The sequence below is a fragment of the Bos indicus genome, chromosome 13 (genome assembly GCF_029378745.1).
Source record: "Bos indicus isolate NIAB-ARS_2022 breed Sahiwal x Tharparkar chromosome 13, NIAB-ARS_B.indTharparkar_mat_pri_1.0, whole genome shotgun sequence".
NCBI lineage: Eukaryota > Metazoa > Chordata > Mammalia > Artiodactyla > Bovidae > Bos > Bos indicus.
Genome location: NC_091772.1, coordinates 24277047 through 24303865, shown reverse-complemented (window position 1 = coordinate 24303865; position 26819 = coordinate 24277047). Strand labels below are relative to the sequence as shown.

The window sequence follows — 26819 nt, the reverse complement described above, 5'->3', positions numbered from 1 at the left end:
TAAGGGCAGAGTGAGAGCGGGAGGCATCGCTGGTGTCCTGACCCCCAGGCTTGGTGCCCTGGCCCTTCCGATGCCTGTCCCATGGCTTCCACCTGCCAGTCCTGCCCCCACTGCCTTCTTAGGAATATGAAACACTCCTCAAGCTACCGCCTCATCCCACCCCACAAAGATCCCACCTCCCCAGGAACTTTCAGAAATCAATGGTCTGTTGGTATGTTTGTCTCAGTACTTGAGCATCAGTGGGAGGGATGGAAAAACAGGCCCCACCCGCAGACTAAATCAGTCAGGGTTTGGGCTTGGGGGATAAGGGATGGTGGCACTGGGAGCAAAAATAGATCTAGGCCCCTTGGGACTGAAGACTTCCACCCTGTGGTTCTAGCTCAAGAGAGGAGGGCAAGGGAGCAAAAGAGAGGGAGGTGAATCTGAAACAGGAATAATGAGAATGACATTATGGTTAATAACAGAATGGTTCTTCTTCTGTGCCAGAGCCCCAGAAGCACCAAGGGGAAAGAGATCCCTTCATCCCAGTGGCCCTCACAGACTAAGAGTGCAGGTGTAAGTACTCTGAGGCCACGTTCTTCCTCCGTCGGTTCATCGCCTTCTAAGATCAAGAGGGTCAAGAGTTCAAAGAAGACTTTAAAGGAGGAGCCACCCACGGTGAGACTGGTTCACAACCCGTGACACCCTCACCTGCAGAGGGCGCTGTTAGCACCGCTGCAACCTCAGCGTTGCTCCTCTGGTCCAGCAGCAAGGCCAGTGTCTCAAACAGTCGATTCTCCTTGTCCCCTCTGTGGGCGTCTGGACAGGAGGCTCTGGCTGCTCTTTCCACACCAGCGTGTCCTCACCAGGCCCCGTACCTTACCCAGGAGGACGCCACCTCTGTGCTTAGCTTGGTGGTTTATTTGGCTTAGTCACCAAGCCTTCGTGGATCTCTGTTAAATTAGTAAGAGAAGCCACCTTACAAGCACTTTCAAGGTGTAAAATCTCGAACTCTTGACTGCCCAGTATCTTATCAGAGGCTTGCAGGATCTTAGTTTCCCAACCAGGGATTGACCCCACATCCTCAGCAGCAAAAGTGCAGAATCCTAACCACTGGACTGCCAGGGTACTCCCCTAGTTATGGGAATAGTTGCATTTCTCTGAGCAACTGATCTATCCTGTGGGCACTGTGAATCGTGCACCCGGTCATAACTCCTTTTTCACACCATTTGGAAGCTTAGATGCTGATTGGTGCCACGTACTTGCAAGGTACAGCATTTCCTGGAGATAGTCTGTCCACTAGCACATTTTGGTTTCCCAGACTCTTGTTGCTGTGTGTCCCCACATTCTTCCTCCTCCTCTCACAGAGGGCAGAGTCTACCGCTCCAACACTCAGGGCAGGAGGACAGAGTAGAATCTTGCTCACTGTGTCATTCTGGCTCCAGACGGGGCAGGAAAAGGCATCAACCTGTCTCCATCGCTCAGCAGCAGGAGGCTCACCCCTTGAACCCAGCGGAGGGGAACGAGGGCAGTGGAGCAGAGGTGGAGGGAGGCAGGTGTGACGCTTAGTGGGGAGTCGCTCCATTTGGAAGGAAAGCCCGGGAGCTGAGAAAAACCCTCTCCTCTACAAGCACTTCCACTCTGCAGAGAGTTAGGAAGTATCAACAACCGGAAACCAATGTAATTTCCCAATGAGGAGAATGACACTTAGAGAATATGGTGCATGCCTGACCAGCGACTAGGTTCCAGAAGTAAGATTTTTTGGAATCCAGGTCTGGGAAGTATTTTGGGCAGTGGGGGTTGAGGGAGGCAGGACAGGGGGAAGCCCACACACACAAGAAAAAAAAAAAACAGAAAGGCCAAAAGCAAGTGCTGGGCTTGAGTTTGCAGTGCTGCTTGCTAACCTGGGTGGGGGCCCAGCCTTACTGGGTGAGGGGCTCTAGTTCAAGCCTAAGACTTAGGGAGCCTGTTCCAGAAACCTCTGAGCTGCCGTGAAATCAGGATGCATGCCAGGGCTCTGTGGTCTGAGGCTCTGAGATGATGGTGGGAGAATCGCAGAGCAGGGTCAGAAACCCAGACAGAGCAGCCTGGTCCCTGCAGCAAGCCCAGGGCTCTAACTCAATCCTAGCACTGCAGACTAGACACTCCAGTGTCCCCAGGTTACGGATCAAAACTGAGCTTCCAAAGTCCCAGCTACAAGGGGCAAAAATACTGCCCATTCTCCCCCAAAGAAAATGTATCATGAAGGGCAGACAAAAAAAGAAAAAGTATACCACAATGAGGAGAAAGGATATCTGAGAAAGTGTCATGAGGATTTTCTCTTAAGTGTCCCAGGCTTTCCTTCTGACCGTAATGATTGTTATCTAGATGTTTCTGAAGCTTAACAGTACATTTTGTCAGCTGCAGAGACTCAGAAGTTAATGTGTAACAGTAAGTAAAAATTGGACTGGGGGAGGGGAGAGATGACGTAAGCTGGACTTAGCATTTTCCTAGGAATTGACTTGATTTTTAATGTGAAATATATTTTTCTAGCACACTGTTATTACTTTCATATACACTTTTGTTAATGATAATCCTATTATAGTGAGTGTTCCCTTCCATCACCTCCCCATGCAATATATTCTTCACTGTAGATGAATTCTCCATATATGTACTCTGGTTATCATTTTCCTGTTTCTCAGAACTCTTGAATATTTTGTCAATACTGAAGTAGTTGGACTTCTTAAAAATTGTCTCTAAAGGGTTTTATCATCTTGAGCATGTGTAGATGACCGAATGGAGGGCTTGCTGCAGGAACATTTTACATCAGTCATTTACCTTATCTAATTAATCATACTTATTTTTTGAAATCTGTGTCATTCTGTGGGAACAGCACACGTGCTTCACTCAGTGGCGCACACGGTGATAAACGGAGTATTTAGCCAGTCTGAAAAGTGTGATAGGAACATTGCTGTCTGATTTCCGTTTATGAAAGATTTCACAACGTGAAATTTGTGTTTGGACAGCGTTTTTGTGTAAAGTTTATTTTTTGATAGCTATAAAACATTTCAAATACTGAGGTTTCACAGAACAAGGTTAAAACTGGGTTCCTCGCTTCCCCCCCTCAGCCCTGCTCCAGGGTAATTAGTGAGTTAAGGCTGTGCCCAGTAAATGCTTCTCTGGAAGACTTCTGAGCTTCCACGGGGTCACCTGTCTGTGCTGATGGAACATATGGCGTGTGCTTGGATCTGCAGAAAGCATTAGGACCTTTCCGTGTGGGAAGTGGGACAGGGGACCGTCAGTCGTGTTCCCGTCCGTAAACTTCACTAGATACAAAACAATTTGGACAGCATAAAAAAAACTTTCATAAAAACTCTGGAACACTATTCTTTAAACAATTCAAGAACTGCACAGTGAAGTACTTTGCAATAGTTTTATAAGTATGACCATAGTCATCTTGCAAGCTAGTAATTTTTAAAAATTATTATGATTATGGGATATGGAATTATTATGGGTATAGAGTATTCTAGGTAAGGTGGATGAAAGGAAGATCTTTCCCCTATTCTTCTCCTATACATTCATTTTTCTGGATTGAATTGAATGTGAAGTGGAAAATAAACTCCATCAGAGAAGAAAATCATACAATCTGTTCATTGTTTCATTATTTTGTTATTTTTTTCCTCTGGGCTTGGCTTGATAAAGCAGGCAGTTCATAGTTCTGCAGAGCTATGTGAAAAAGCTGGCATTTTTGCTCCTTGTTGATCTGTACCCCCACCCCTCCGCAAGGTGGTGGAGTAATGCAGAGCTGGGACCATCCTGAACACGCATACAGTCTTCAGAGGCTGTCAGAGGGAATTTACTGTATTTTGATAGATTACATGCTAAGTCACTTTAGTCGTGTCTGACTCTTTGCAAACCTATAGACTATAGCCCACAAGACTCCTCTGTCCATGGGATTCTCCAGGCAAGAATGCAGTGGGTTGCCATGCCCTCCTCCAGAGAATCTTCCCAACCCAGGGATCAAACCGGTGTCTCTTATGTCTCCTGCCTTGTCAGGCAGGTTCTTTACCACTGGAGCCACCTGGGAAGCCCATTGATTATGTTTCCTAATCATATTGAATCTTTGTTTCCTAATAGGAATAACTCCTTTTTTTTTTTTTTTTCTGGCCATGCCAAGAGGCTTGCAGGATCTCAATTCCCCCACCAGGGACCGAACCTGGGGGTCATGGCAGTGAAAGTGCCGAGTCCTGACCACTGGAGCACCAGGGAAGTCCCAAATAGAAATAACTTTCAAATGCAGAGATAACTGAAATCATACACTACAATTGTTTTTATTTTAAAATCACATTTGTCATTTGCCACTAAAGTGAATGCATCTTTAGATTCCGCTGTCAGAGACCAAAATGGAAAAATTGGAGAAATATCATATTTAAAGTTCAGCCGAAAGGTGGCTTTGACTTTTGTGTTATATTATTCTAAGTAGCTTGATGATAATTAAGTACTTATAGTATATTTGGAACTGAAAATATTTTGGTGAAAATAATCTCCAACGTCTCTTGCACAAATGAAAAAATTTTTTGTTAAAAAATCACTTGAAATGTTTTATGCTTTGCTTCTTGTTTATTTTCATTGGGGAACAATGATAACATTTTACTTGTAAAATTTATGATATCTTAGTGTAATTTAATTTAAAGCCCTAAGATATTGCTATGGAAACCAGGGAAAAAAGAGATTTGTATCAATTTTTATTCTTCTGTAGACACTCTGAACCATGGGGCAGACACTAGGTCCTGACATGTATTAATAATATTAACTATTAATAATATTAATTAATAATATCACCTGGTAGTAACAGGAAATGTCACTCAGGAGCTCCCAGGGCAGTCTTCTGACTCCTCACTGCATCTTGTTGCTTTATTCCACTTTCCTGGGTTTTAGCTGTGGGTTTCTCCTCAGTTCTCCCTGGAGGTCGGGGCCAGTCTCGAACACCAGGTCATTTGGTCAGAGTCCTGAGACTGCCCAGACTTGGGTCTCACCCCCTGAGCATTTGACGTGCTGTGTCTATTCAGAGGCTCTTCCTCTTCTCTTCCTATGCTTGCGTCATTCTCCCTTCCATGCCCCTCCGCCCCCACTGCGCTGCCCACCACACACTGGCACATTCCTAGTGTTCAAAAATAGTAGCTTGCTTAGAAGATAACTAGAAAGAAATGATAATATGAAAGTCAAGATGAATGAAATTTTAGAGACAGAAGATCATCTTTCTTCCTGAGTTAGAAACATCATTTTGATGATAATATATTTGATGGTTTAAAGAAGAGATTCAAGGCGGTATTAAATCCAGAATGAAGGGCCCAAGTTTAGGAGGATGGATGTTTGTGGAAATTGGGAGAAATTAAAGAATGTAATGACTCTTTGAGAACAAAAGGAGAAAGGGGGTATGATAAGGAATATGGTTGATCTTATGACAGCTCATAAACATAATTGTGTTTCCGTTCTTATTAATAGAAACCTTGGCTACTGATTCCAGATTTAGATTATATTTATTGAATGTTGGTTTTTAACCTGTTGTAAATCCTTAAATATGGGAAACATTTAAGAATCATGATTTCTGTTATGAATAAAACTTATTTCTTAATTTTATGGATTTTAGTTTTATATATATATAAGGGGCTTCCCTGTGGCTCAGAGGTTAAAGCGTCTGCCTCCAATGTGGGAGACCCGGTTTGATTCCTGGGTCAGGAAGATCCCCTGGAGATATATATGTATATAAATTATATATATATATACACACACACACACAAAGAGCCCTGGTGACTCAGATGGTAAAGAATCTCCCTGAAGTAAATTCAAGAGAATATGAGAAATATTTTTAATGAGTTCTTTCTACTCACAATGTTTGGTTTTCTTTGTAATAATTTAATGTACATTTTCCTACTTACTAAGTTATCTACTTTCTATTATCACTCACTTTCACCTCTATCTATTGTTTAGCAGTCCGGTGTTTGTACCTGTCAATGAAGTAACCACATAAAGACCAGCACATGTATTCCAGTGAAAGTGGAATGCCAGCAGCTGGCAAAACAAAATGACAGTTTAATGTGGACAGAGTCAGGATTCAATATAACGTGCTATAGCAGAGCTGAAAGTTCAGCTCGAACTGGAGAGCAAACACGCTAGTCTACACACGGTACTTTTTTTTTTTTTTAATGAAAAGAGAAGCTATCTTTGTGATGCTAAGAGTATTGTCTTTGGGAGAGATTGAATAATTATTTGCTTTACATAAGATATGCTTTAGCAGGGTTTTATCTCTAGTTATTACAGAGTTGATCATTATATGAGAGTCAGGAAAAGGGAGCCTTGAAAATTGGAACTAATTTTTACTGTACACGAATTTAAACACAGAATCAAATTTTAAAATAAACTTTCAACTACTGATATGACTTCAGATAGAGTGAAATAAATATAAATGTCCTTCTCAGTGGAAACTTATTTTGCTTTGCCAGTTTGTTTTCCTTTCTGTGGGTTCTTTTTATTTCACTTAATTAATTAATTAATTCAGTTATTTTTACTATTGGCCACACTGGGTCTTTGCTACCGTGCGTGGGCTTTCGCTAGTTGCTGGAAGTGGGGGCTACCTGATAGTTTTGAGCTTCTCATTGCGGTGGCTTCTCTTGGTGAGCGCAGGTTCTAAAGCTCATGGGCTCAGTAGTTGTGGCACAAGGGCTAATTGCCCTGCAGCATGTGGAATCTTCCTGGACCAGAGATTCAACCTGTGTCTCCTGCAGTGGCCGGCAGATCCGTTTGCATACAGCCCCTCCAAAGCTTGGGGCTCTTATTCCTACGGTTTCTTCAGTCCCCTGTTAACCGATGGCACTGTATGCAGTGTGTACTCCTTATGCCGTGGTCAGAGAGGCTTTTCAAGTGGATTGTGCTCTTTGAGAACAGGTAGGTGGAGGGAGACCCCAAAGTGCATGCCTTCCATAACTTGAGTGATTCCCACATATTGGAAGCCAAGGAAGGCTGATGAGAATGAAGACTCTCACTGTTTTGTTAAATTAGTGTTGCTGTGCCTCCGGTTTTGTTCTTGGTTCCTTTCCTGCCACATGGGCCTTGGGGAGACTGAGTCACTATGCTGGTGATGGTAGGTGGTAGTTTTCTCCAGGAAGGTGTGGAGACAACCAAGGGAACAATAATTTCGGTAGTTCTAGGACCACCAGAAAGCTCTGCGGGATGTGGGGACTGATGGAATAGGAGTTAGAGTTTAGTGACTAAGATAACAGCAGAGGGTTAGGGTCAAATTCAGGATTAAGTCCTGCTGAGAATTCACCTGTCAGCCAGGGGATAATCAGAAATTATCAGCAGAGGGTTCATTGATCATGATATAGACGTTCATATATTGAAATCATAATAAAGGCAACCACAGTAAGAGCTAAACATTTGCAAATAAAAAATAGAGCATGTGAGGAAAGAGAGAGCCAGCAGGTGATTCGAATGCTCTAAATTATTTTTTTTAATTAAAATTTTTTCCATTGGTTTTATTTTTATTTACTTTTTAAAATTAAAGTATAATTGATTAAAAGTAAATTTGTAAAGTAAAACTGTAAAATAAAATAATATTTGTGAAGTAAAATTGATAAAATTAAAGTATAACACTACAGTATTGTGTTAGTTTCAGGTGAATGGCAAAATGATTCAGCTGTATTTTTTCAGATTATTCTTCCATTGCAGGTTATTTCAAGATAGTGAATATAGTTCCCTGTGCTACATAGTAAACAAATGCTCTAAATCTTAATCTTTATTTGTGGAGAGCCCAAAGCAATAAAGGCCACTACTTATTTATAACAATGAGAAAAACTGAAAACAAAACCTTTGGCTTCTGGGAAGTGAGAGTTTATGTTCATATATACTATCTGCTGTTCATATTTTTTAAATGTGCATGCTTTCTCCACGTTAAATATCTAAAGTAACAGGGATGATGAAATTAATGTTAGTATGTAGAATAAATGGCAATATGTGTGACATACTGGCATATAGTAGGCACTCAAAAAAATTATAACTTTTATGACTGTTAATTACAAATTTTGTCATTTTTTATATGTAGTAACTAATGTCAGCTACATTCTCACTGTCCCTTCAAATGTAAGTAAAGTTGGCTCAAGCCTACATTCTTCGCTTTATGGGAGCCAGAAGGGTGTCCACTGGTTCCCACTGATGCCCATGGCATCTTCTCATGGCCACTGCTGTGTTTAGGCCCCTCCTCCTACTGAAACAAGTCAGTTCCTGAGTTTCAGGGCACTCTGTCTCATTCCAGTTCACATTTTGTTGAATCAGATTCTGAACTCAACCCAATTCTTCAGTTGCTACTAAAACCACCCACTCACAGGACACCTTTTAGATGGACAAGGTTGCTGAAGGTGAGTGACAGGGACAGTTTGCATCACCCAGATACCGTTTCACATTGAATGTTGGGCATCACCCCTGGGCACATGTCACCTTGTGCCTTCACCATGCACTAGCGCCTCTCGCCTCAGGGTCCTGCCTGGCCATCCTCTCCTTTTAAAGCTCTTCTCATTGCTCAGGGCAGTGCTGGATTCCTTTCACTTTATTCAGCAGACCTGGCTGCAGACCCTGTTTGGCTGAACTGACCCCCTCAAGACAGGCAATAGATCAAAAGATCTGGCATAGCCAAATAAGTAAATAAATTTAAAAATAAAGTTTATTAGTAAATAAATGAGCAAATAATGCATTACAGTCTAAAAAAACAAAAAAGTACAAGTGATTTACTTAAGTATTTTGAAATGCAGCATTTTTATATCTATAACTGGGATTTGTTTGATGTAATCCAAAAGATAGTTGAGGAAAATAATTTTTTTTAAAGCTTGTGACTTCACTGGGTGATAACTGCCTGCTTATTTAAAAATATATACATAGTGTTACAATTTGACCCATATACAATTTCAGAGTAATGCATTAAAAAAACAAATTTTTTAAAAAGCAATAGTGGGAACATTGGTTTTAATCAGTTGTAACTGTCCAGTTGCAAATGCAGTGTGTAAACCCTGAGTCCTGTAAATTAATTGAGGCAGTCAAGACCCCTGTGGAACTAGTGTTGGCATAATTTTTCTCATTTGCCTTTCTCTAAACTACAGAAAAACCACATCTTTATGCCTTGATTTGAAATGTTATATTTACCTTAGTTTATTTTCTCTCCAGGCTACACATGCAGGACCTGCTGTGATGCATGGGGAAAAGATGCAACTATCAGTGGCTAAGGTATAGTTATGACTAATGTGACCATTCTTATTAACCTAAATGTTGTTCATATGGATGCTGACTATTCTGAGAAAGTAGCAGTGACTTCGAAAGCTATACCAAGAATCAATTGAATGAAGAAACAGAGCACCTGATTGCCTCTATAGTATGATTCTGGGGTATCTCCCTGCCACATCCCAAGAAATCTTCATGACATGCCTATAACTCTACCGTGATTCATTCCTTTCCAAAACTTCATCCCCTTGTAAAATATAGACAATACTGAGAAATAACATATAGCTCTAATGTTATTGAGTTGGTCAGATCCTTTCCTGAGGATAGTTTTGATAGAGGAAATACAGTAACTGGGGCAGCTGCCGCTATAATGAAGAGATTAGAAAACGCGATACCTAGTAGGGGAGGGGTGATGAGGAAGAATTTTGGTTGCTTTGTAATGTTGTCTCACAGTGGCTGCTTTGAAGTGAATCATTTACAGGAAATGGAGGCATGGGATCTTACATTCTTCCAATTTATGGGAATTTGCAAGTAAATGTAACTCATTGTTCTCTCAAATTATTTTTGATGGTATGCTATTCAATAGAAATAACATTTCAGATTTATGGATAAAACAGTACAAACAGGATTCATATCATTAACTTTGTGATGTATTTTCTGTTGAAAGATTGAAGAAGAGAAACGTGTTTTGGAAGAGCAAATACAAGTATTAAAGTCTAAGTTAGAGAAAGAGAAAAAGAAGTCAGAAAGGTACTGGTAATAATAATTCATAATTGTTCATTTGCAGCTAATACATACTATATATATATAACCATCTATAAATTTATTACAGGATTAAAAAGGAATCAGAACATATCAACAAAAACTGGGAAAAGAAATTCTTAATTCTCAGGAACAGGTATAGTGTGGTGATATATACAAAGTCTATTTGTAAAAAAGGTGACTAACCATCTTTTAAGGAAATTGGGAGCCTAGCATTTTTCTTGTGTATTAAGTAATATAAAATGCCATCACATGCTTCAAATAAGAAATGCAAAATAACTGACCTAAAGTAGAAGAGTAGTCAAAGTCACTTCAAATAAAAACTAAATTCCAAACTCTGTTTTATTCCTGATCTCAGTGTTTAAATGTAAATAATCAACAGGATGGACAGACTCTCTTGATAACTGGTTTAATTGGACCCACACAGTCATCTTCCCCCATAGGCCTATTAAAACGTTTTCCTGCTTATTGGCACATGATAATAGTTATCTTCAGATATAGAGATCTGAGTGAGTGAGGGGGAGTGAGGTCTGGTTGCTTAGAAGAGACCCCCCACTCCCCCCAAAGAAGCCTCACATGCAGAAGTGCTGGGATGAGCTTTGGTTCATGTGTTCAAGAACAGGGAGGACACCAGATGGCTGGAATGACGTGAGCAGGGGCGAGTGGTAGAAGAGCTCGGAGAAGAACATTTGAGGTTTTGCTCAATGGGAAATCACTAGAAGCTTCGTTTTTCGTTTGCGTTTTTTCCCCTGCGCTGGGTCTCCGTTGCTGTGCACGGGCTTTCTCTAGTTGACGCAGGCAGGGGCCACTCCTTAGTTGCGGTGCGCCTTGAGCTGCTCTTGTTGCAGAACATGGGTTCTAGATACCTGGGCTTCCGTAGTTGCAGCACATGGGCTCAGTAGTCGTGGCACACAGGGTTAGTTGCCCCATGGCATGTGGAATCTTCCCGGACCAAGGATCGAACCCACGTCCCCTGAATAAATTTCTCCAACATTCCGGCCTTGAGGGAAGTCCACTCTGGGACTTCATATTACCAGTTTATTTAAAAAGGATATAACTCAGAAACAGCCACCTGGAAGAGATACACAGGGCAAAGTTTGTGGGAGGGCTCTCACAACTCCTGCTCCTGGGCAATGCTGCTCTCCTCACACCTCCACACGTTCACCGACCCAGGAGCTCTTGGTTTTAACTGATAAGAAAGTCTCTTTTACATGCCTACTAGGTCATTACCACACTTAATAAACCTAGAAATATAAATCCTTTAGTATTTCTTATTAACCAAGTCATATTCAAATTTCTTGATTATCTCAAGGGCATCTTTTATAGTTGTTTGTTTAAATCAGGATTCGGAATAAGTAGATCACTGCATTTGGGAGTTACATCCTTTAAATCTTTTTTTTTTTCTATAATGATCCCACATAAGCCCCTTTCTTTCCAATCCATTGATTTGCTAGAGAAATGTGTTCATTTCTTATGTAGAATGTCCCCCATTCTGGATTTGGCTAATTGTTTACACACATGTGTGTGTGTGTGTATGGTGCCTTTTAGCATGTTCTTCAGTCTGTACGTCCTACAAACTCATCTTAAATCTAGAGAGTTGATTAGATTCCGATTCAACATTTTAGGCAAGACTACTTCACACGAACTACTAGGTAATTCTTACGCATCCCATCATAGGGCACTTTAGTGTCTGACTTTGTTATTTATCATGTTATCAGCCTGAATCATGAATTTCAAGGTTTACCAATTGACCTTTCTCCAAATAATCTTAACATCCATTAATAATCACAAACCATGAGTCAAGATTTCATTAAGATGGCAAATTGTTAATACTTCAATATTATCTTTCCTTCTGCATTTCTTAGCTAAGTGCTATCAAAGAAAAACATTCCCCTTAACTGGTTACCCTGAAATATAGTTTCAGATGAGATAAGGCAAGATAAATGCTTGATCCTTTTTATTTATCAATATTCAGAATAATGAGTTGGTATCCTGAAACCTCATTGGAGAGTCTTGAACTAAGGAAAGACCCAAATGATCTGATGTCTTGAAAGAATAATTCTGACTTCTGTATTGATACAAGGCCATAGGGAAACCAAAGGAAAGGCAGGGAGAAAAGTTAGGAGCTCCAGAAAGAATAAGCCTCTTTTAGGCAAAACATGATGGTGATTTGACTGGGATGGGAGACATGGAGGTGTTGAGAAATGATTAAATGTGGGATATGTTTTGAAAGTCCTCTATGGGGTCGCACAGTCGGACACGATTGAAGTGACTTAGCAGCAGCAGCAGCATGTTTTAAAAGTAGGAGATATTGAAAGATTGGCAGTAAGGGGGGAAAGAAAGAAGTCGTTTGATTGCAAAGATTTTTTACAACAGGAAAAATGAAGTTGCCTTCAACTTCAACAAGCAAGCGCATTTTGTCAGGAAATCAGTTTTGATATGTGAAATTCAAGATGCCTCTTAGTAACCTAAGGGTAGATGTCTAGTGGCAGATGAATATATGAGTCTGGAACTCAGAAGAAAGTTGAGGCTGGGGGCATGCATTTGGGGTGCATTAGTATAGATGGTATTTAAAGTCATGGGATTAAATGAGATTAGCTAAGAATAAGTGTTGGAGAAAAATGGAGAGATACAAGGATTGAGTTCTAATATCTGGTGGTATTTGACTTTCAAAAGCTTGTATTGATCTGATGTTTTCCCTTTAAAGGATGTCCCTCTTTTGTGAACTCTTTTCATCTTTTTGCTTTCTTCTCAGCTTGTGAAATTTGTGTATTCTTATTTTCAATTCCTTATCAATTTTAGATGTTACAAATACCTTTTCCCAGTCTATGAACTTTGTGTATGTTGCCCTTTATTGTACAGAAATTCTTAATCTTTATCCATCAATATTTTTTCCTTAGATGTATTTAGAAAATCTTTCTCCATCTTCACTAAGATATTCTCCCACTTTTATAAACAAGCCTTCTTGACTTACCTCTCATATTTAGGTCTTTATTCCAGTTCTTTCTGGAGTGGGTTGTGGTGCCACTTTGGTCACATACTATGTTCTAGTATATTACTGAATCTGTTTCAGTGTTCCTATTCTATTCCATTTATTTTTCCTTTCCAGGATATTATTATGCTATTATTTTGTGATATATGTTAATATCTGGTATTAATAAGGCTATTCCTCCTTATTTGCTTTTCACGGCTTGAAAATATATAATTCTAGAAACCAAAGAGTGATAAGTTTATATTAATATTTAAATTTTTTTACTTGCATTTCTTTGCTCTTATATTGAAAATTCTAGTTTCTCTTCACATGAACATAATACCAATTTGCTCTTTCCTATGATTTCTGCTCATTTTAATTCCATTGCATGTTTTATTTCAGCTTTCATGTCCTTAAGAATGAGATGTTTACTAGGCACACATTATTTCGTCAGTTTGCAGTGCTGGCTGACACATCCTTCAATTATGTTGTAAGTACATGTTGGGGTAGATGCACTTTGTCTCTTTGATGCAGCCATAACATGCCTTTTTGAATTAGCTTTTTTAGAATCTCTGCTCTTAGCCCTGGAGATAGTATAGGAGGCACTCTGCTAGATGCTGATAACATAAGACAGTGTTTGAACCCAAAGAGCTCAATGTAGTATGAGAAATAGATGTGTAAACAGATGCTCCCATGCGATATGGTTGAGCTACAGTGGAGGCAAGTGAAAATTTTAGAGGAGGGTGACTCATTCCTCCTGGGAGGAATCTATTAACCTGACCACTGTGGGCATGGATGGAACATAGGAACAATCACAGCTGAAGATCCAAATATCTGCTGCTACTGCTAAGTCACTTTAGTCATGTCTGACTCTGTGCGACCCCATAGACAGCAGCCCACCAGGCTCCCCAGTCCCTGGGATTCTCCAGGCAAGAACACTGGAGTGGGTTGCCATTTCCTTCTCCAATGATGAAAGTGAAAAGTGAAAGCGAAGCCGCTCAGTCGTGTCCAACTCGCAGCGACCCCAGGGACTGCAGCACCAGGCTCCTCCATCCATGGGATTTTCCAGGCAAGAGTACTGGAGTGGGGTGCCATTGCCTTCTCCAAATATCTAGTCACTTCCAAATGGAAAAAGGAGGTTAAAGAATCTGTTCCTAGTACCAGGTCATTCATTTTCATACTAGAAGTAACCTATAGACAAAGCCCAATTCTAAAATAGACTTTTTAAAAATTGAAGTATAGTTGATTTACAATGTTGTGTTAATTTCTGGTGTACAGCAAAGTGATTCAGTTATTATTTATATACATATGTGGTGGTGGGGGGGTGCTTCCCAGGTGACTCAGTGGTAAAGAATCCACCTGTCAATGCAGGAGACATAGGAGACTCAAGTTCTATCCCTGGGTGGGGAAGATGCCCTGGAGGAGGGCATGACAACCCATTTCAGTATTCTTGCCTGGCAAATCCCATGGACAAAGGAGCCTGGCAGGCTACAGTCCATGGGGTCGCAAAGAGATGGACATGACTTGCAACTGAGCACACACACACACGTGTATATGTATATACACGTGTGTGTATATATATGTATATACACACACATATATATAACTGAACATATACACAGTGTATATATATTGTTCTTTTTCAGGTTCTTTTACATTATAAGTTATTACAAGATATTGACTATAGTTGTTCCCTGTAATATAAGTAGGTCTTTATTGTTTATTTTACATGTGCTAGTGAGTATCTGTTTAATCCCAAACTTCTAATTTATCTCTCCCCGCCTCTCGCCTTTAGTAATCATGTTTGTTTTCTATGTCTGAGTCTATATTTGTTTTGTAAATAAGTTCATTTGTATCATTTTTTAAGATTCTATGTATAAGTGATATCATAGACAAAATAAACAACATACTATAAATGTCATTTAGAAACTGCTGTGATGCTAAGTGTTTTGGGGACAAATAAGGTTTGTGAGAAAGATATTTAAAGATATTTCACAAGAAATATAAATTTTGGTTTCATGCTTCAAAAGGCTTACAATCCAAAATCACTTTCTTTTTAAATTTTTTTCCACAATTTTCACTTTAGGATGATTTTTAAAATCCAAGTTGCTGCAAGACATCAAAGAACTTAAGAACATTGGCAAGATGATATTATTTCTAATTTTTAGCTAAATTTACATAGCAAAATAAACCTTGCTGTGCTTCGCAAGTAGCACTAGTAGTAAAAAAAAAAAAAAAAAAAAAGCCTGCCTGCCAATACAGGAGACATAAGAGACATGGGTTTGATTCCTGGGTTGGTAAAATCTCCCGGAGGAGGGCATGGCAACCCAGTCCAGTATTCTTGCCTCAAGAATCCCATGGACAGAGGAGCCTAATGGGCTATAGTCCATGGGGTCACAAAGAGTCATACGTGACTGAAGCGACTTAGCATGCACACATGTGAGAAACTTGCTAAGGATTTTTAATAATTGACTCCCCCAAAGTGTTCCAAAACTGGTCTATATATACAATAGTCTCTTCTCCTTCTGTTTTTTTCTCTTCTCAACCAAAGATTATGATTTTAAAGATATTTCTTTTTATTTATTTATCTGGCTGTGCTGGGTCTTAGTTGCAGCATGCAGGATCTTTAGTTGCAACATATGGGATCTAGTTCCCTGACCAGGGATCAAACCCAGGCCTCTTGCATTGAGAGCTCAGGGTCTTAACCACTGGGCCACCAAGGGAGTCCTCATATAAACGTTTAAATGGTTTATTTGTCGAGGGGAACAAAAAGGGAGTGGGAGCAGGCTGTAGAGGGATAGAAAAATGCATGCAAATATGTGTGCATACATACAAACCAACAAGAGAGAAGCCTTGAATAGGGAAAACGTCACTTAAATTCCCAGGTGCACCCACAGACCTCAGACCTCTTTTTTATAATAATGCGTGGTGTGCTTTTGGTCATTTTCACCAGCATATTTTTAAAGTCATGATTTACCGTGCAGTATATGATGTTGGTGGCCGTTCTGCTTCTGTGCTGCTGCTTCTGAACTCCTAGAAGAGATGCTTTTGTGTTTTCATTCTTTAGTTCCTGGGAACCAGGACCACTACTGTGTAGCTTCCAGGAACTGAGTGGTGCTGGGGATGACCTTGTGATACCTGGCTAGTTACAAGGAGTGAATCCCAAATGGCTTAGGGAGAATCAAAAGAAAGTAGAGTCACAAGAGACATTGAGGAAAACATTTTTGCTTGAATTTTCTCACAAAGTAGCCTGAATTAGGAAGGGATCCATTCCTTGTGGTTCAGTGGGGAAAAAATCCACCTGCAATGCAGGAGTTGCAGGAGACTCAGGTTCAATCCCTGGATCAGGAAGATCTCCTGGAGGAGGAAATGGCAACCCTCTCCAGTATTCTTGCCTGGGAAATCCCATGGACAGAGGAGCCTGGAAGGTATCAGTCCATAGGGTCACAAAGAGTCTGACATTCCTTGGGTTTAAAGGAAATTATTTCCCCAGTGATATTTGAGCAATTAAGTTAGAAGCATAATTTTCATATCTCAGTTAACTAAGGACTGAAGAGCATTCTACCTCCATTTGAGTTGATCTTGATTTCCCCCGGATAACAATGGTACGTACCCTTTGTGTCTTTCAGAAAGTTAAACCTTTATTTGTGCAATCCAAAACGAACTTGGCAACAGTGACGACATCTGCTACAAGTGTTGATCATTCGCCTTCGGTAGGTAGATTACTTTTTTCCTATTTAACATTTAATCAGTCAGTATTATTCAGCGTCAGTAATTAAACGTCTCGTTTTACCTACAGGTAGACATCAAGTATGAAGATGTAGGCAGCAATCAGATTTCCCTCCCACTTTCACCACAAGGTAAGAATCCTTATTGTTGGAGAAACAGTGCACACACACAGGATGGGCAATGAATCCAGATTAGCAGCACTTTCCTTTGTCGTACTGAGATGTTTGGTTTCTGGGTGAATGCATGGCTTTTTTCCCAGCCACTTTATAAGACTAATGCATTGATACGATGAATAAAAGAATGTTAATATGTATTTCTGAATATTGATCTCTGTTCATTGAAAATGAGAGTCATACATCAAAACTAGAAACTGTCTCGGTTGGAATCCTGTTTCTTTTTTTTTTTTAACTGCCAACAAACCTGAGGCTCCTGTTAAATTCTTAGTTTCCAGTTTAATAATAGAAGAAAAATCTGACCATTTCTAGCATTCTTTTATCTCCCATCAGTCCTTGCAGGGCCTCAAATTGGACTGTTTGGGAGGTGGAGGTACATTTTGTTCACAAGTTTCTATACGTCTTTAGGAGGCTTGCTTTTCTCTAATGAACATGTATTAACAAAATGCAATGTTCTTCATTTGAATTATAGATAGTAATCAAGAGGTTCAGTAATTTCTGATTTTCATTTCTTGGAATCTTTAAAAGTAAAGTTTTATCATGAATATTTATACAGGGAGGAAGTGTGTGAAATGAGTTTAAATCCTAGACCCTAATTTTAAAATCATCTACTTTTTGAAAACAAGATTGAGAAAGGAACCTCTCTCCTGGGCCTCCACGCAATGGAGAGACTTCTGTAGTGTTTACAGATGTAGGTAGTATCTTTTCCAGAGGTGCCTGCCTGGGTGCTGGGAATCTTTTGGCAGCCACAGTCCTCTCTGCTTCCTGGACTGACATTTTTGATCATAGTAACACCCAGATATGCATATGACACCACCCTAATAGCAGAAGGTGAAGAGAACCTAAAGAGCATCTTGATGCAGGTAAAAGAGGAGAGTGAAAAAGCTGGCTTAAAACTCAACATTAAAAAAACTATGATCATGGTATCCAGTCCCATCACTTCATGGCAAATAGATAGGGGGAAAAAAAATGAAAACAGTGACAGTTTCTATTTTCTTGAGCTCCAGAATCACTACAGACAGTAACTGCAACCATGAAATTAAAAGGCACTTGCTCCTTAGAAGAAAAGCTATGACAGACCTAGACAGTTTATTCAAAAGCAGAGACATCACTTTGCTGACAAAGGTCCATATAGTGAAAGCTATGGGTTTTCCAGTAGTCATGTATGGATGTGAGAGTTGGACCATAAAGAAGGCTGAGTGCTGAAGAATTGATGCTTTCGAACTGTGATGCTGGAGAAGACTATGGAGAGTCCCTTGGACAGCAAGGAGATCAAATCAGTCAATCCTAAAGGAAATCAACCCTAAATATTCATTGGAAGGACTGATGTTAAAGCTGAAGCTCCAATACTTTGGCCACCAGATGTAAAGAACCAACTCATTGGAAAAGATGCTGGAAAAGATTGAGGGAAGGAGGAGTAGGGGGCGACAGAGGTTAAAATGGTCGGATGGCATCATTGACTCAATGGACATGAGTTTGAGCAAACTCCAGAAAAAGGTGAAGGACAGGGAAGCCTGGCATGCTGCAGTCCATGGGGTTGCAGAGTTGGACATGACTGAGTGACTGAACAATGACGACACCCAGACTGGATTCTATAGTGGCTGCTGGCTTAAAGCATGGCAACCTTTTAAAGATATCGGCATTTTTTTTTTTTTTTTTTTTTGCCACACCATATGGCTTGGAGATCTTAGTTCCCTCACCAGGGATCAGACCCAGGTCCCTGCTGTGGAAACGCAGAGTCCTAACCACTGGACCACCAGAGAAGTCCCTAAAGATGTCAGCATTTAAATAAAGGGCTAGATCTGTAGACTGTTGGAAATTCCAATCCCTACAGTAAGTTATTTCTAAAATATCATAATGGGGAAGAAAGAATATACTCAATCTGATTTTGGTATTGACCATCTGGTGATGTCCATATGTAAGGTCATCTCTTCTGTTGTTGGAAGAGGGTGTTTTCTACGACCAGTGCATTCTCTTGGCAAAACTCTGTCAGCCTTTGCCCTGCTTCATTTTGTACTCCAAGGCCAAACTTGCCTGTTACTCCAGGTATTTCTTGATTTCCTGCTTTTGCATTCCAGTCCCCTATGATGAAAAGGACATCTTTTTTTGTGTGTTAGTTCTAGAAGGTCTTGTAGGTCTTCATAGAACTGTTCAACTTCAGCTTCTTCAGCATTAGTGGTTGGAGCAGGCTTGAATTACTGTGATATTGAATGGTTTGCCTTGGAAATGAACCAAGATCATTCTGCTGCTGCTAAGTCGCTTCAGTCGTGTCCAACTCTGTGTGGCCCCATAGACGGCAGCCCACCAGGCTCCCCGTCCCTGGGATTCTCCAGGCAAGATCACTGGAGTGGGTTGCCATTTCCTTCTCCAATGCATGAAAGTGAAAAGTGAAAGTGAAGTCGCTCAGTCGTATCCAATTCTTAGCGACCCCATGGACTGCAGCCTACCAGGCCCCTCCATCCATGGGATTTTCCAGGCAAGAGTACTGGAGTGGGTTGCCATTGCCTTCTCTGAAGATCATTCTACTGTTTTTGAAACTACACCCAAGTACTGCATTTCAGGCTCTTTTGTTGACTATGGGACTACTCCATTTCTTGTAAAGGATTCTTGCCCACAGTAGTAGATATAATGGTCATTTGAGTTAAATTCACCCATTCCTGTCCATTTTAGTTCACTGACTTCTAAAATGTTGATGTTCACTCTTGCCATCTCCTGCTTGACCACTTCTAATTTACTTTGATTCATGAACCTAACTTTCCAGGTTCCTATGCACTATTGTTCTTTACCGCATGAGACTTTACTTCCACCACCAGTCACATCCACAAAAGGGCATTGTTTCCGCTTTGGCTCAGCCTCTTCATTCCTTCTGGAGCTATTTTTCCACTCTTCTCCAGTAGCATATTGGGCACCTACCAACCTGGGAGGGGGGTCATCTTTCAGTGTCATATCTTTTTGCCTTTTCATACTGTTCATGGGGTTCTCAAGGCAAGAATGCTGAAGTGGTTTGCCATTTCCTTCTCCAGTGGACCATGTTTTGTCAGAACTCCCCACCATGACCCATCCATCTTGGGTGGCCCTACTTGGCATGGTTCATAGTTTCATTGAGTTAGGCAAGGTTTAGGTCCATGTGATCATATGGACTGAGCACCAAAGGCTGAGCATGGAAGAACTGATGCCTTGAAACTGTGGGGCTGGAGAAGACTCTTGAGAGTCCCTTGGACTGCAAAGAGATCAAACCAGTCAATCTTAAAGGAAATCAACCCTGAATATTCACTGGAAAGACTGATCTGAAGTGGAAGCTACCATACTTTGGCCAACTGATGCAAAGAGCTGACTCAATGGAAAAGACCCTGATACTGGGAAAGATTGAAGGCAGTAGGGGAAGGGGAAGACAGAGGATGAGATGGTTGGATGGCATCACCGACTCAATGGACGTGAGTTTGAGCAAGCTCCAAGAGATGGTGAAGGACAGGGAAGCCTGGGGAAGAGAGACTTTCATGATTTATCATTAAAATGTAAATTGTTAAATTTGCAATCTTTGTTCTACCTGACATTTTAATTAGAGCCTTCAGTTCAGTTCAGTTCAGTCGCTCAGTTGTGTCTGACTCTTTGTGACCCCATGAATTGCAGCACACCAGGCCTCCCTGTCCATCACCAACTCCAGGAGTTCACTCAAACTCATGTCCATCGAGTCGGTGATGCCATCCAGACATCTCATCCTCTGTCATCCCCTTCTCCTCCTGCCCCCAATCCCTCCCAGCATCAGGGTCTTTTCTAATGAGTCAGCTCTTCACATGAGGTGGCCAAAGTATTGGAGTTTCAGCTTTAGTATCATTCCTTCCAAAGAAATCCCAGGGCTGATCCCCTTTAGGATGGACTGGTTGGATCTCCTTGCAGTCCAAGGGACTCTCAAGAGTCTTCTCCAACACCACAGTTCAAAAGCATCAATTCTTCAGCACTCAGCTTTCTTCACAGTCCAACACTCACATCCATACATGACCACTGGGAAAACCATAGCCTTGACTAGACGAACCTTTGTTGGCAAAGTAATGTCTCTGCTTTTGAATATGCTATCTAAGTTGGTCATAACTTTCCTTCCAAGAGGTAAGTGTCTTTTAATTTCATGGCTGCAATCACCATCTGCACTGATTTTGGAGCCCCAGAAAGTAAAGTCTGACACTGTTTCCACTGTTTCCCCATCTATTTCCCATGAAGTGATGGGACCAGATGCCATGATCTTCGTTTTCTGAATGTTGAGCTTTAAGCCAACTTTTTCACTCTCCTCTTTGACTTTCATCAAGAGGCTTTTTAGTTCCTCTTCACTTTCTGCCATAAGGGTGGTGTCATCTGCATATCTGAGGTTATTGATATTTCTCCCGGCAATCTTGATTCCCGCTTGTGCTTCTTCCAGCCCAGCATTTCTCATGATGTACTCTGCATATAAGTTAAATAAGCAGGGTGACAATATACAGCCTTGGCATACTCCTTTTCATATTTGGAACCAGTCTGTTGTTCCATTTCCAGTTCTAACTGTTGCTTCCTGACCTGCATATAGGTTTCTCAAGAGGCAGATCAGGTGGTCTGGTATTCCCATCTCTTTCAGAATTTTCCACAGTTTATTGTGATCCACACAGTCAAAGGCTTTGGCATAGTCAATAAAGCAGAAATAGATGTTTTTCTGGAACTCTCTTGCTTTTTCCATGATCTAGCAGATGTTGGCAATTTGGTTTCTGGTTCCTCTGCCTTTTCTAAAACCAGCTTGAACATCTGGAAGTTCACGGTTCACATATTGCTGAAGCCTGGCTTGGAGAATTTTGAGCATTACATTACTAGTGTGTGAGATGAGTGCAATTGTGTGGTAGTTTGAGCATTCTTTGGCATTGCCTTTCTTTGGGATTGGAATGAAAACTGACCTTTTCCAGTCCTGTGGCCACTGCTGAGTTTTCCAAATTTGCTGGCATATTGAGCGCAGCACTTTCACAGCATCATCTTTCAGGATTTGGAATAGCTCAACTGGAATTCCGTCACCTCCACTAGCTTTGTTTGTAGTGATGCTTCCTAAGGCCCACTTGACTTCACATTCCAGGATGTCTGGCTCTAGGTCAGTGATCATACCATCATGATTATCTTGGTCATGAAGATCTTTTTTGTACAGTTCTTCTGTGTATTCTTGCCACTTCTTCTTAATATCTTCTGCTTCTGTTAGGTCCATACCATTTCTGTCCTTTATCGAGCTCATCTTTGCATGAAATGTTCCTTTGGTATCTCTGATTTTCTTGAAGAGATCTCTAGTCTTTCCCGTTCTGTTTTTTTCCTCTATTTCTTTGCATTGATCGCTGAGGAAGGCTTTCTTATCTCTTCTTGCTATTCTTTGGAACTCTGCATTCAGATGCTTATATCTTTCCTTTTCTCCTTTGCTTTTCACTTCTCCTCTTTTCACAGCTATTTGTAAGGCCTCCCCAGACAGCCATTTTGCTTTTTTGCATTTCTTTTCCATGAGGGTGGTCTTGATCCCTGTCTCCTGTACAATGTCACAAACCTCCATCCAGAGTTCATCAGGCACTCTATCAGATCTAGTCCCTTAAATCTATTTCTCACTTCCACTGTATAATCATAAGGGATTTGATTTAGGTCATACCTGAATGGTCTAGTAGTTTTCCCTACTTTCTTCAATTTCAGTCTGAATTTGGCAATAAGGAGTTCATGATCTGAGCCACAGTCAGCTCCCTGTCTTGTTTTTGCTGACTGTATAGAGCTTCTCCATCTTTGGCTGCAAAGAATATAATCAATCTCTTTTCCATGTTGACCATCTGGTGATGTCCTTGTGTAGAATCTTCTCTTGTGTTGTTGGAAGAGGGTGTTTGCTATGACCAGTGTGTTCACTTGGCAAAACTCTATTAGCCTTTGCCCTGCTTCATTCCATATTCCAAGGCCAAATTTGCCTGTTACTCCAGGTGTTTCTTGACTTCCTACTTTTGCATTCCAGTCCCCTATAATGAAAAGGACATCTTTTTTGGGTGTTGGTTCTAAAAAGTATTGTAGGTCTTCATAGAACCGTTCAACTTCAGCTTCTTCAGCTGAACACATAAATGCCAGGAGGAAATTGAATTATGAATTTACTAATTCGAAAAGTAAATGAATTTTTTTTCATTGGAAAGCTGTCTTTCATGGTTATGGGGATGGAACAATATGCACACTAGTTGTTCAAAAGGCCAAACAGTCTTCACAAAACAAGGCACTCCAAGCTTCTCAGGTGCTTTAGAAGGTGGAGAAACCCCTCCAGGCCCCTAGGAAATAGTTCAGTACATTATCAGTGTTTTCAAGCACTAATTCACAAATTCATTGTCTAGGAGGTGTTTAGCTACATGACTCATGTGAACCAATAGACAAATCATTACTTTCTATAACATGAGGGTGACTGTAACCTATCTGGTGACAGAAGCCAAACTGAGCCCTTTAAAGTCACTGTGTTATTGAGGTCCGTATTTTAAATTACGTAAATGGAAAATTAATATTTTAAATACCCTATGGAATACTTATCCTCCCTGTTACCAGAATCCTCAGTGTTGCTTTAAAGATAGAGGTTTTTATATTGTATATTTATACAGTAAGATACTTCTGAAAATTATGGATAACTAACATTTAATGGGTGTAGGTACTATTCTAATGAGCTTCCCTGGTGGCTCAGTGGTAAAGAATCCACCTGCCAATGCAGGAGACACAGGTTTGATTCCTGGATTAGAAAGATCCCCTGGAGAAGGAAATGGCAACCCACTCCAGCATTCTTGCCTGGGAAATCCCATGGACAGAGGAGCCTGGTGGGCTATAGTCTGGGGTAGCGAAGAGTTGGACATGACTTAGCAACTAAACAACAACCAACTATTCTAAATGCTTTTCAGGTTTTAGCTCTAACCCTCACAAAAACCCTGTAAGGTCAGCACTCTTGCCTTCTCAAGTCTATAAAGGAGACAGTTGGATACAGAGGGGCCTAGTAGGCTGCCAAGGTTATGACTGCAAATAAATAGATTATTATTTCTACAAAAAAGGCTGGGTCCAGACTCAGACTATGTGGCCCCAGGGGCCAGGTTTGTCACCAGTCAATTATACTGACTTACTCCAAGACACATGCATGACAGTGTGTGGTCTCATTTTCAACAACACACAAAGGGAAAACGTGATGTAGCAGAAAGGCTTTGCAGGTGGACAGGCTTTGGTTCCCATCTCATTCCGGCCGCTTACTGCCTGGGTGACTTCATCTCAGCTCCTTCTGCTGTGTAAAATGGAGGTGGTGACTCTAACTCCTAGCTTTGTTATGAAGATTAAATGAGGTGACTTGCCTAGCTAACCCCATCCCTACTTTTCCTCCTGACCTCTGGATAATATAATCCCTGGGTTCTGAAAATAAAGTCTGGCAAACCTGCTTTTTAACCCATTACATGAGAATTATAATGTTCTCAGAAGTAGGCTAGTGATTTAAAAGAACTGGTGTCTCTTTTATTCTTATGTCCACCATGCATAAGAAAGAATAATGTTTGTCATTAGTATCAAATCATACTGTAGACATTTTGAAAAGGGCAAAATAAAACATAAAACATAACTTAAAATCACATCAGAGCATATATACTTCCCAAGCAAATTGAAATTTACTCTTTGTTATGTTGCAAGCTTTACTCCAAAAAATTCTAGTGTGAAGCAGAGAGTTGCTCTTGCAAGAAAGAAAATTTAAGAGATAAAGAAATCTTCATGAATATAAAGAAATTTTTAAAAATGAGGTACGATACTATTGGCAGAATTTCAAAGCAGTCTTTTTTACACAGTAGTAATTATCCCAGGAGATCCCAGGTAACATTATTAATTTGTTTGCTACTTAGCTGTGATAAAATTTGGGATCTGAGCAGTCCATTGTGTACTGTGCACAGCCACGGATTTTATGTACTTAAGAAGACCTTTCTCACAGTCCAGTAATTAGGTGCTATTGACATTGTAATCTTCGAAAATGTTCCTAATGGGCCCCAAAGACACGAATCTCATTGATAAAACCTCAAAGTAACAGTGACCCTTTAAGTGGCTTGTCGGTAAGAGAAACCTCAAACATAAATATCTGAAACGCAGGAGAAACCCAAATTTAAACCTAGATTACATTGTATTGTTAATTCTCTGAGACTTTTAGTGAAGAAACATGGAAAAGATGATCTTAAAGGTTTTTAAAGAATGGTAGAATAATTGTAGTACATTGGATAGGTTTTTTAAATATTTCTTTTCATCCTTTGAAACTTTAGACCTGAAAAGTGTTTCATTCTTAAGTAATTGTGGTGTGCACCAAAAGTGGAGTTCACTTCCCCCGTTTTTGTTTTAAACACAAAAATAATTTTAAAAATCACACAAGAGAAGTAACTTAAAAGATAAAAAGGAAAGCATTTTAGGCATAAGTGTTAGCATTGTTTTACATATTCTTTCTAGACTTCAGCTGTAATTAATATAATTTAGTAATGTATTCATATTCAAATGCATATTTTATAATATTGCTACATACATACATTCCTACACAAGCAATATACATAGCTGATGGTATGTAACATCACTTCACATGTAACTGATGTCTATTAAAAATGTTAAAAAGGGACTAACCTGATTTACTAAATATAATGTTTTAACCTATCTATTAATGTTTATGATGTCACTGCCACCAACTTTTCTACTACTTCCCTTATTGTCACCAATTACTTATAATTCAGATGTTCTATTTCTAGGTTATATATGTCATCCTTGTCTTTTAGATTTGGGCTGACTCTTCACTACATTTTTCCTGGGAATTTTCTTTGCTCTTTATGCCTTTGTTCTTTTTGATACTTTCTATTTGAGGCATGAGATTTAAGATATTGAATGACAAATTGAAGTCTGGAAGACCAACAGTGTGTCTCTTAACATACCTTTCCAAATACAGAGAATTTTCAATGGCATAGGGAAGAGTCAAGATGACTAATTGGATTTGAGAATTAATCACAAAAATCCAAAGTTTTCTTTCTAACTGAAGCTTTGTCGACTGATCAAATAGGGGATTGCGACATGTGAAAAATTAAAATGGATAATCCATGCTTTGAAAGCAAAAGGCAAAGAAGAAAGGGAAAGATATATCCATCTGAATGCAGAGTTTCAAAGAATAGCAAGGGGAGATAAACCTTCTTAAGTGAACAATGCAAAGAAATAGAGGAAAACAATAGAATGGGAAAGCCTAGAGATCTCTTCAAGAAAATTGGAGATATCAAGGGAACATGTGTGCTCACTCAGTTGTATGCAACTCTGCAACAGTATGGACTGTAGCCCACCAGGCTCCCCTGTCCATGGAACTGTCCAGGCAAGAATACTAGAGTGGATCGCCATTTCCTCCTCCAGGGGATCTTCCCAACCCAAGGATCAAACCCAAGTCTCTGGTGTGTCCCTGTATTGGCAGGCGAATTCTTTACCACTGCATCACCTGGGAAGCCTGCTTTTAAGTATATGTAGACAGAATTTCCTCAGACAGTAAAGAATCTGCCTGCAATGCAGGAGACTGGGCTCGATCCCTGGGTTGGGAAGATCCCCTGGAGGATAGCATGGCAACCCACTTCAGTATTCTTGCCTGGAGAATCCCCATGGACAGAGGTGCCTGGTGGGCTACAGTCCAAGGGGTCACAGAGTCAGACACGAGTGAGTGACTAAGCACAGGCAGAATTTCACTGAATAAATGCCACAAAGCATATACCTAATTATGCCCCAAACTGGTACTCAGAGGTCTCCAAAACATGAAGCATAAGGCAAGAATACTTTCTGGTGTGTTATTCATTTATTGGGCCATGAATTGGATTCCAGCTGCCTCTCTGGATCCTGTGGCCACTGATTTCATCCCAAACCCCAGAGACTCATTGCTGCCCAGCTACTTAAGAGTCATTATAAACCATATAAGCCTTTTATGGTGGTTA

General features: G+C 40.4%; 1 protein-coding gene across 1 annotated transcript in view; it reads left to right on the top strand.

The window, feature by feature from the left end:
* C13H10orf67 (chromosome 13 C10orf67 homolog) overlaps positions 1-26819 on the top strand; it is a 101319-nt gene that overhangs the window by 64023 nt on the left and 10477 nt on the right. Inside the window, exons 10-16 of the mRNA XM_070801926.1 lie at positions 487-657; positions 9172-9231; positions 9893-9975; positions 10058-10123; positions 13361-13448; positions 16588-16675; positions 16762-16818. Of these exons, the coding sequence (XP_070658027.1) occupies positions 487-657; positions 9172-9231; positions 9893-9975; positions 10058-10123; positions 13361-13448; positions 16588-16675; positions 16762-16818 (613 nt within the window). The remainder of the gene's footprint in view (positions 1-486; positions 658-9171; positions 9232-9892; positions 9976-10057; positions 10124-13360; positions 13449-16587; positions 16676-16761; positions 16819-26819) is intronic.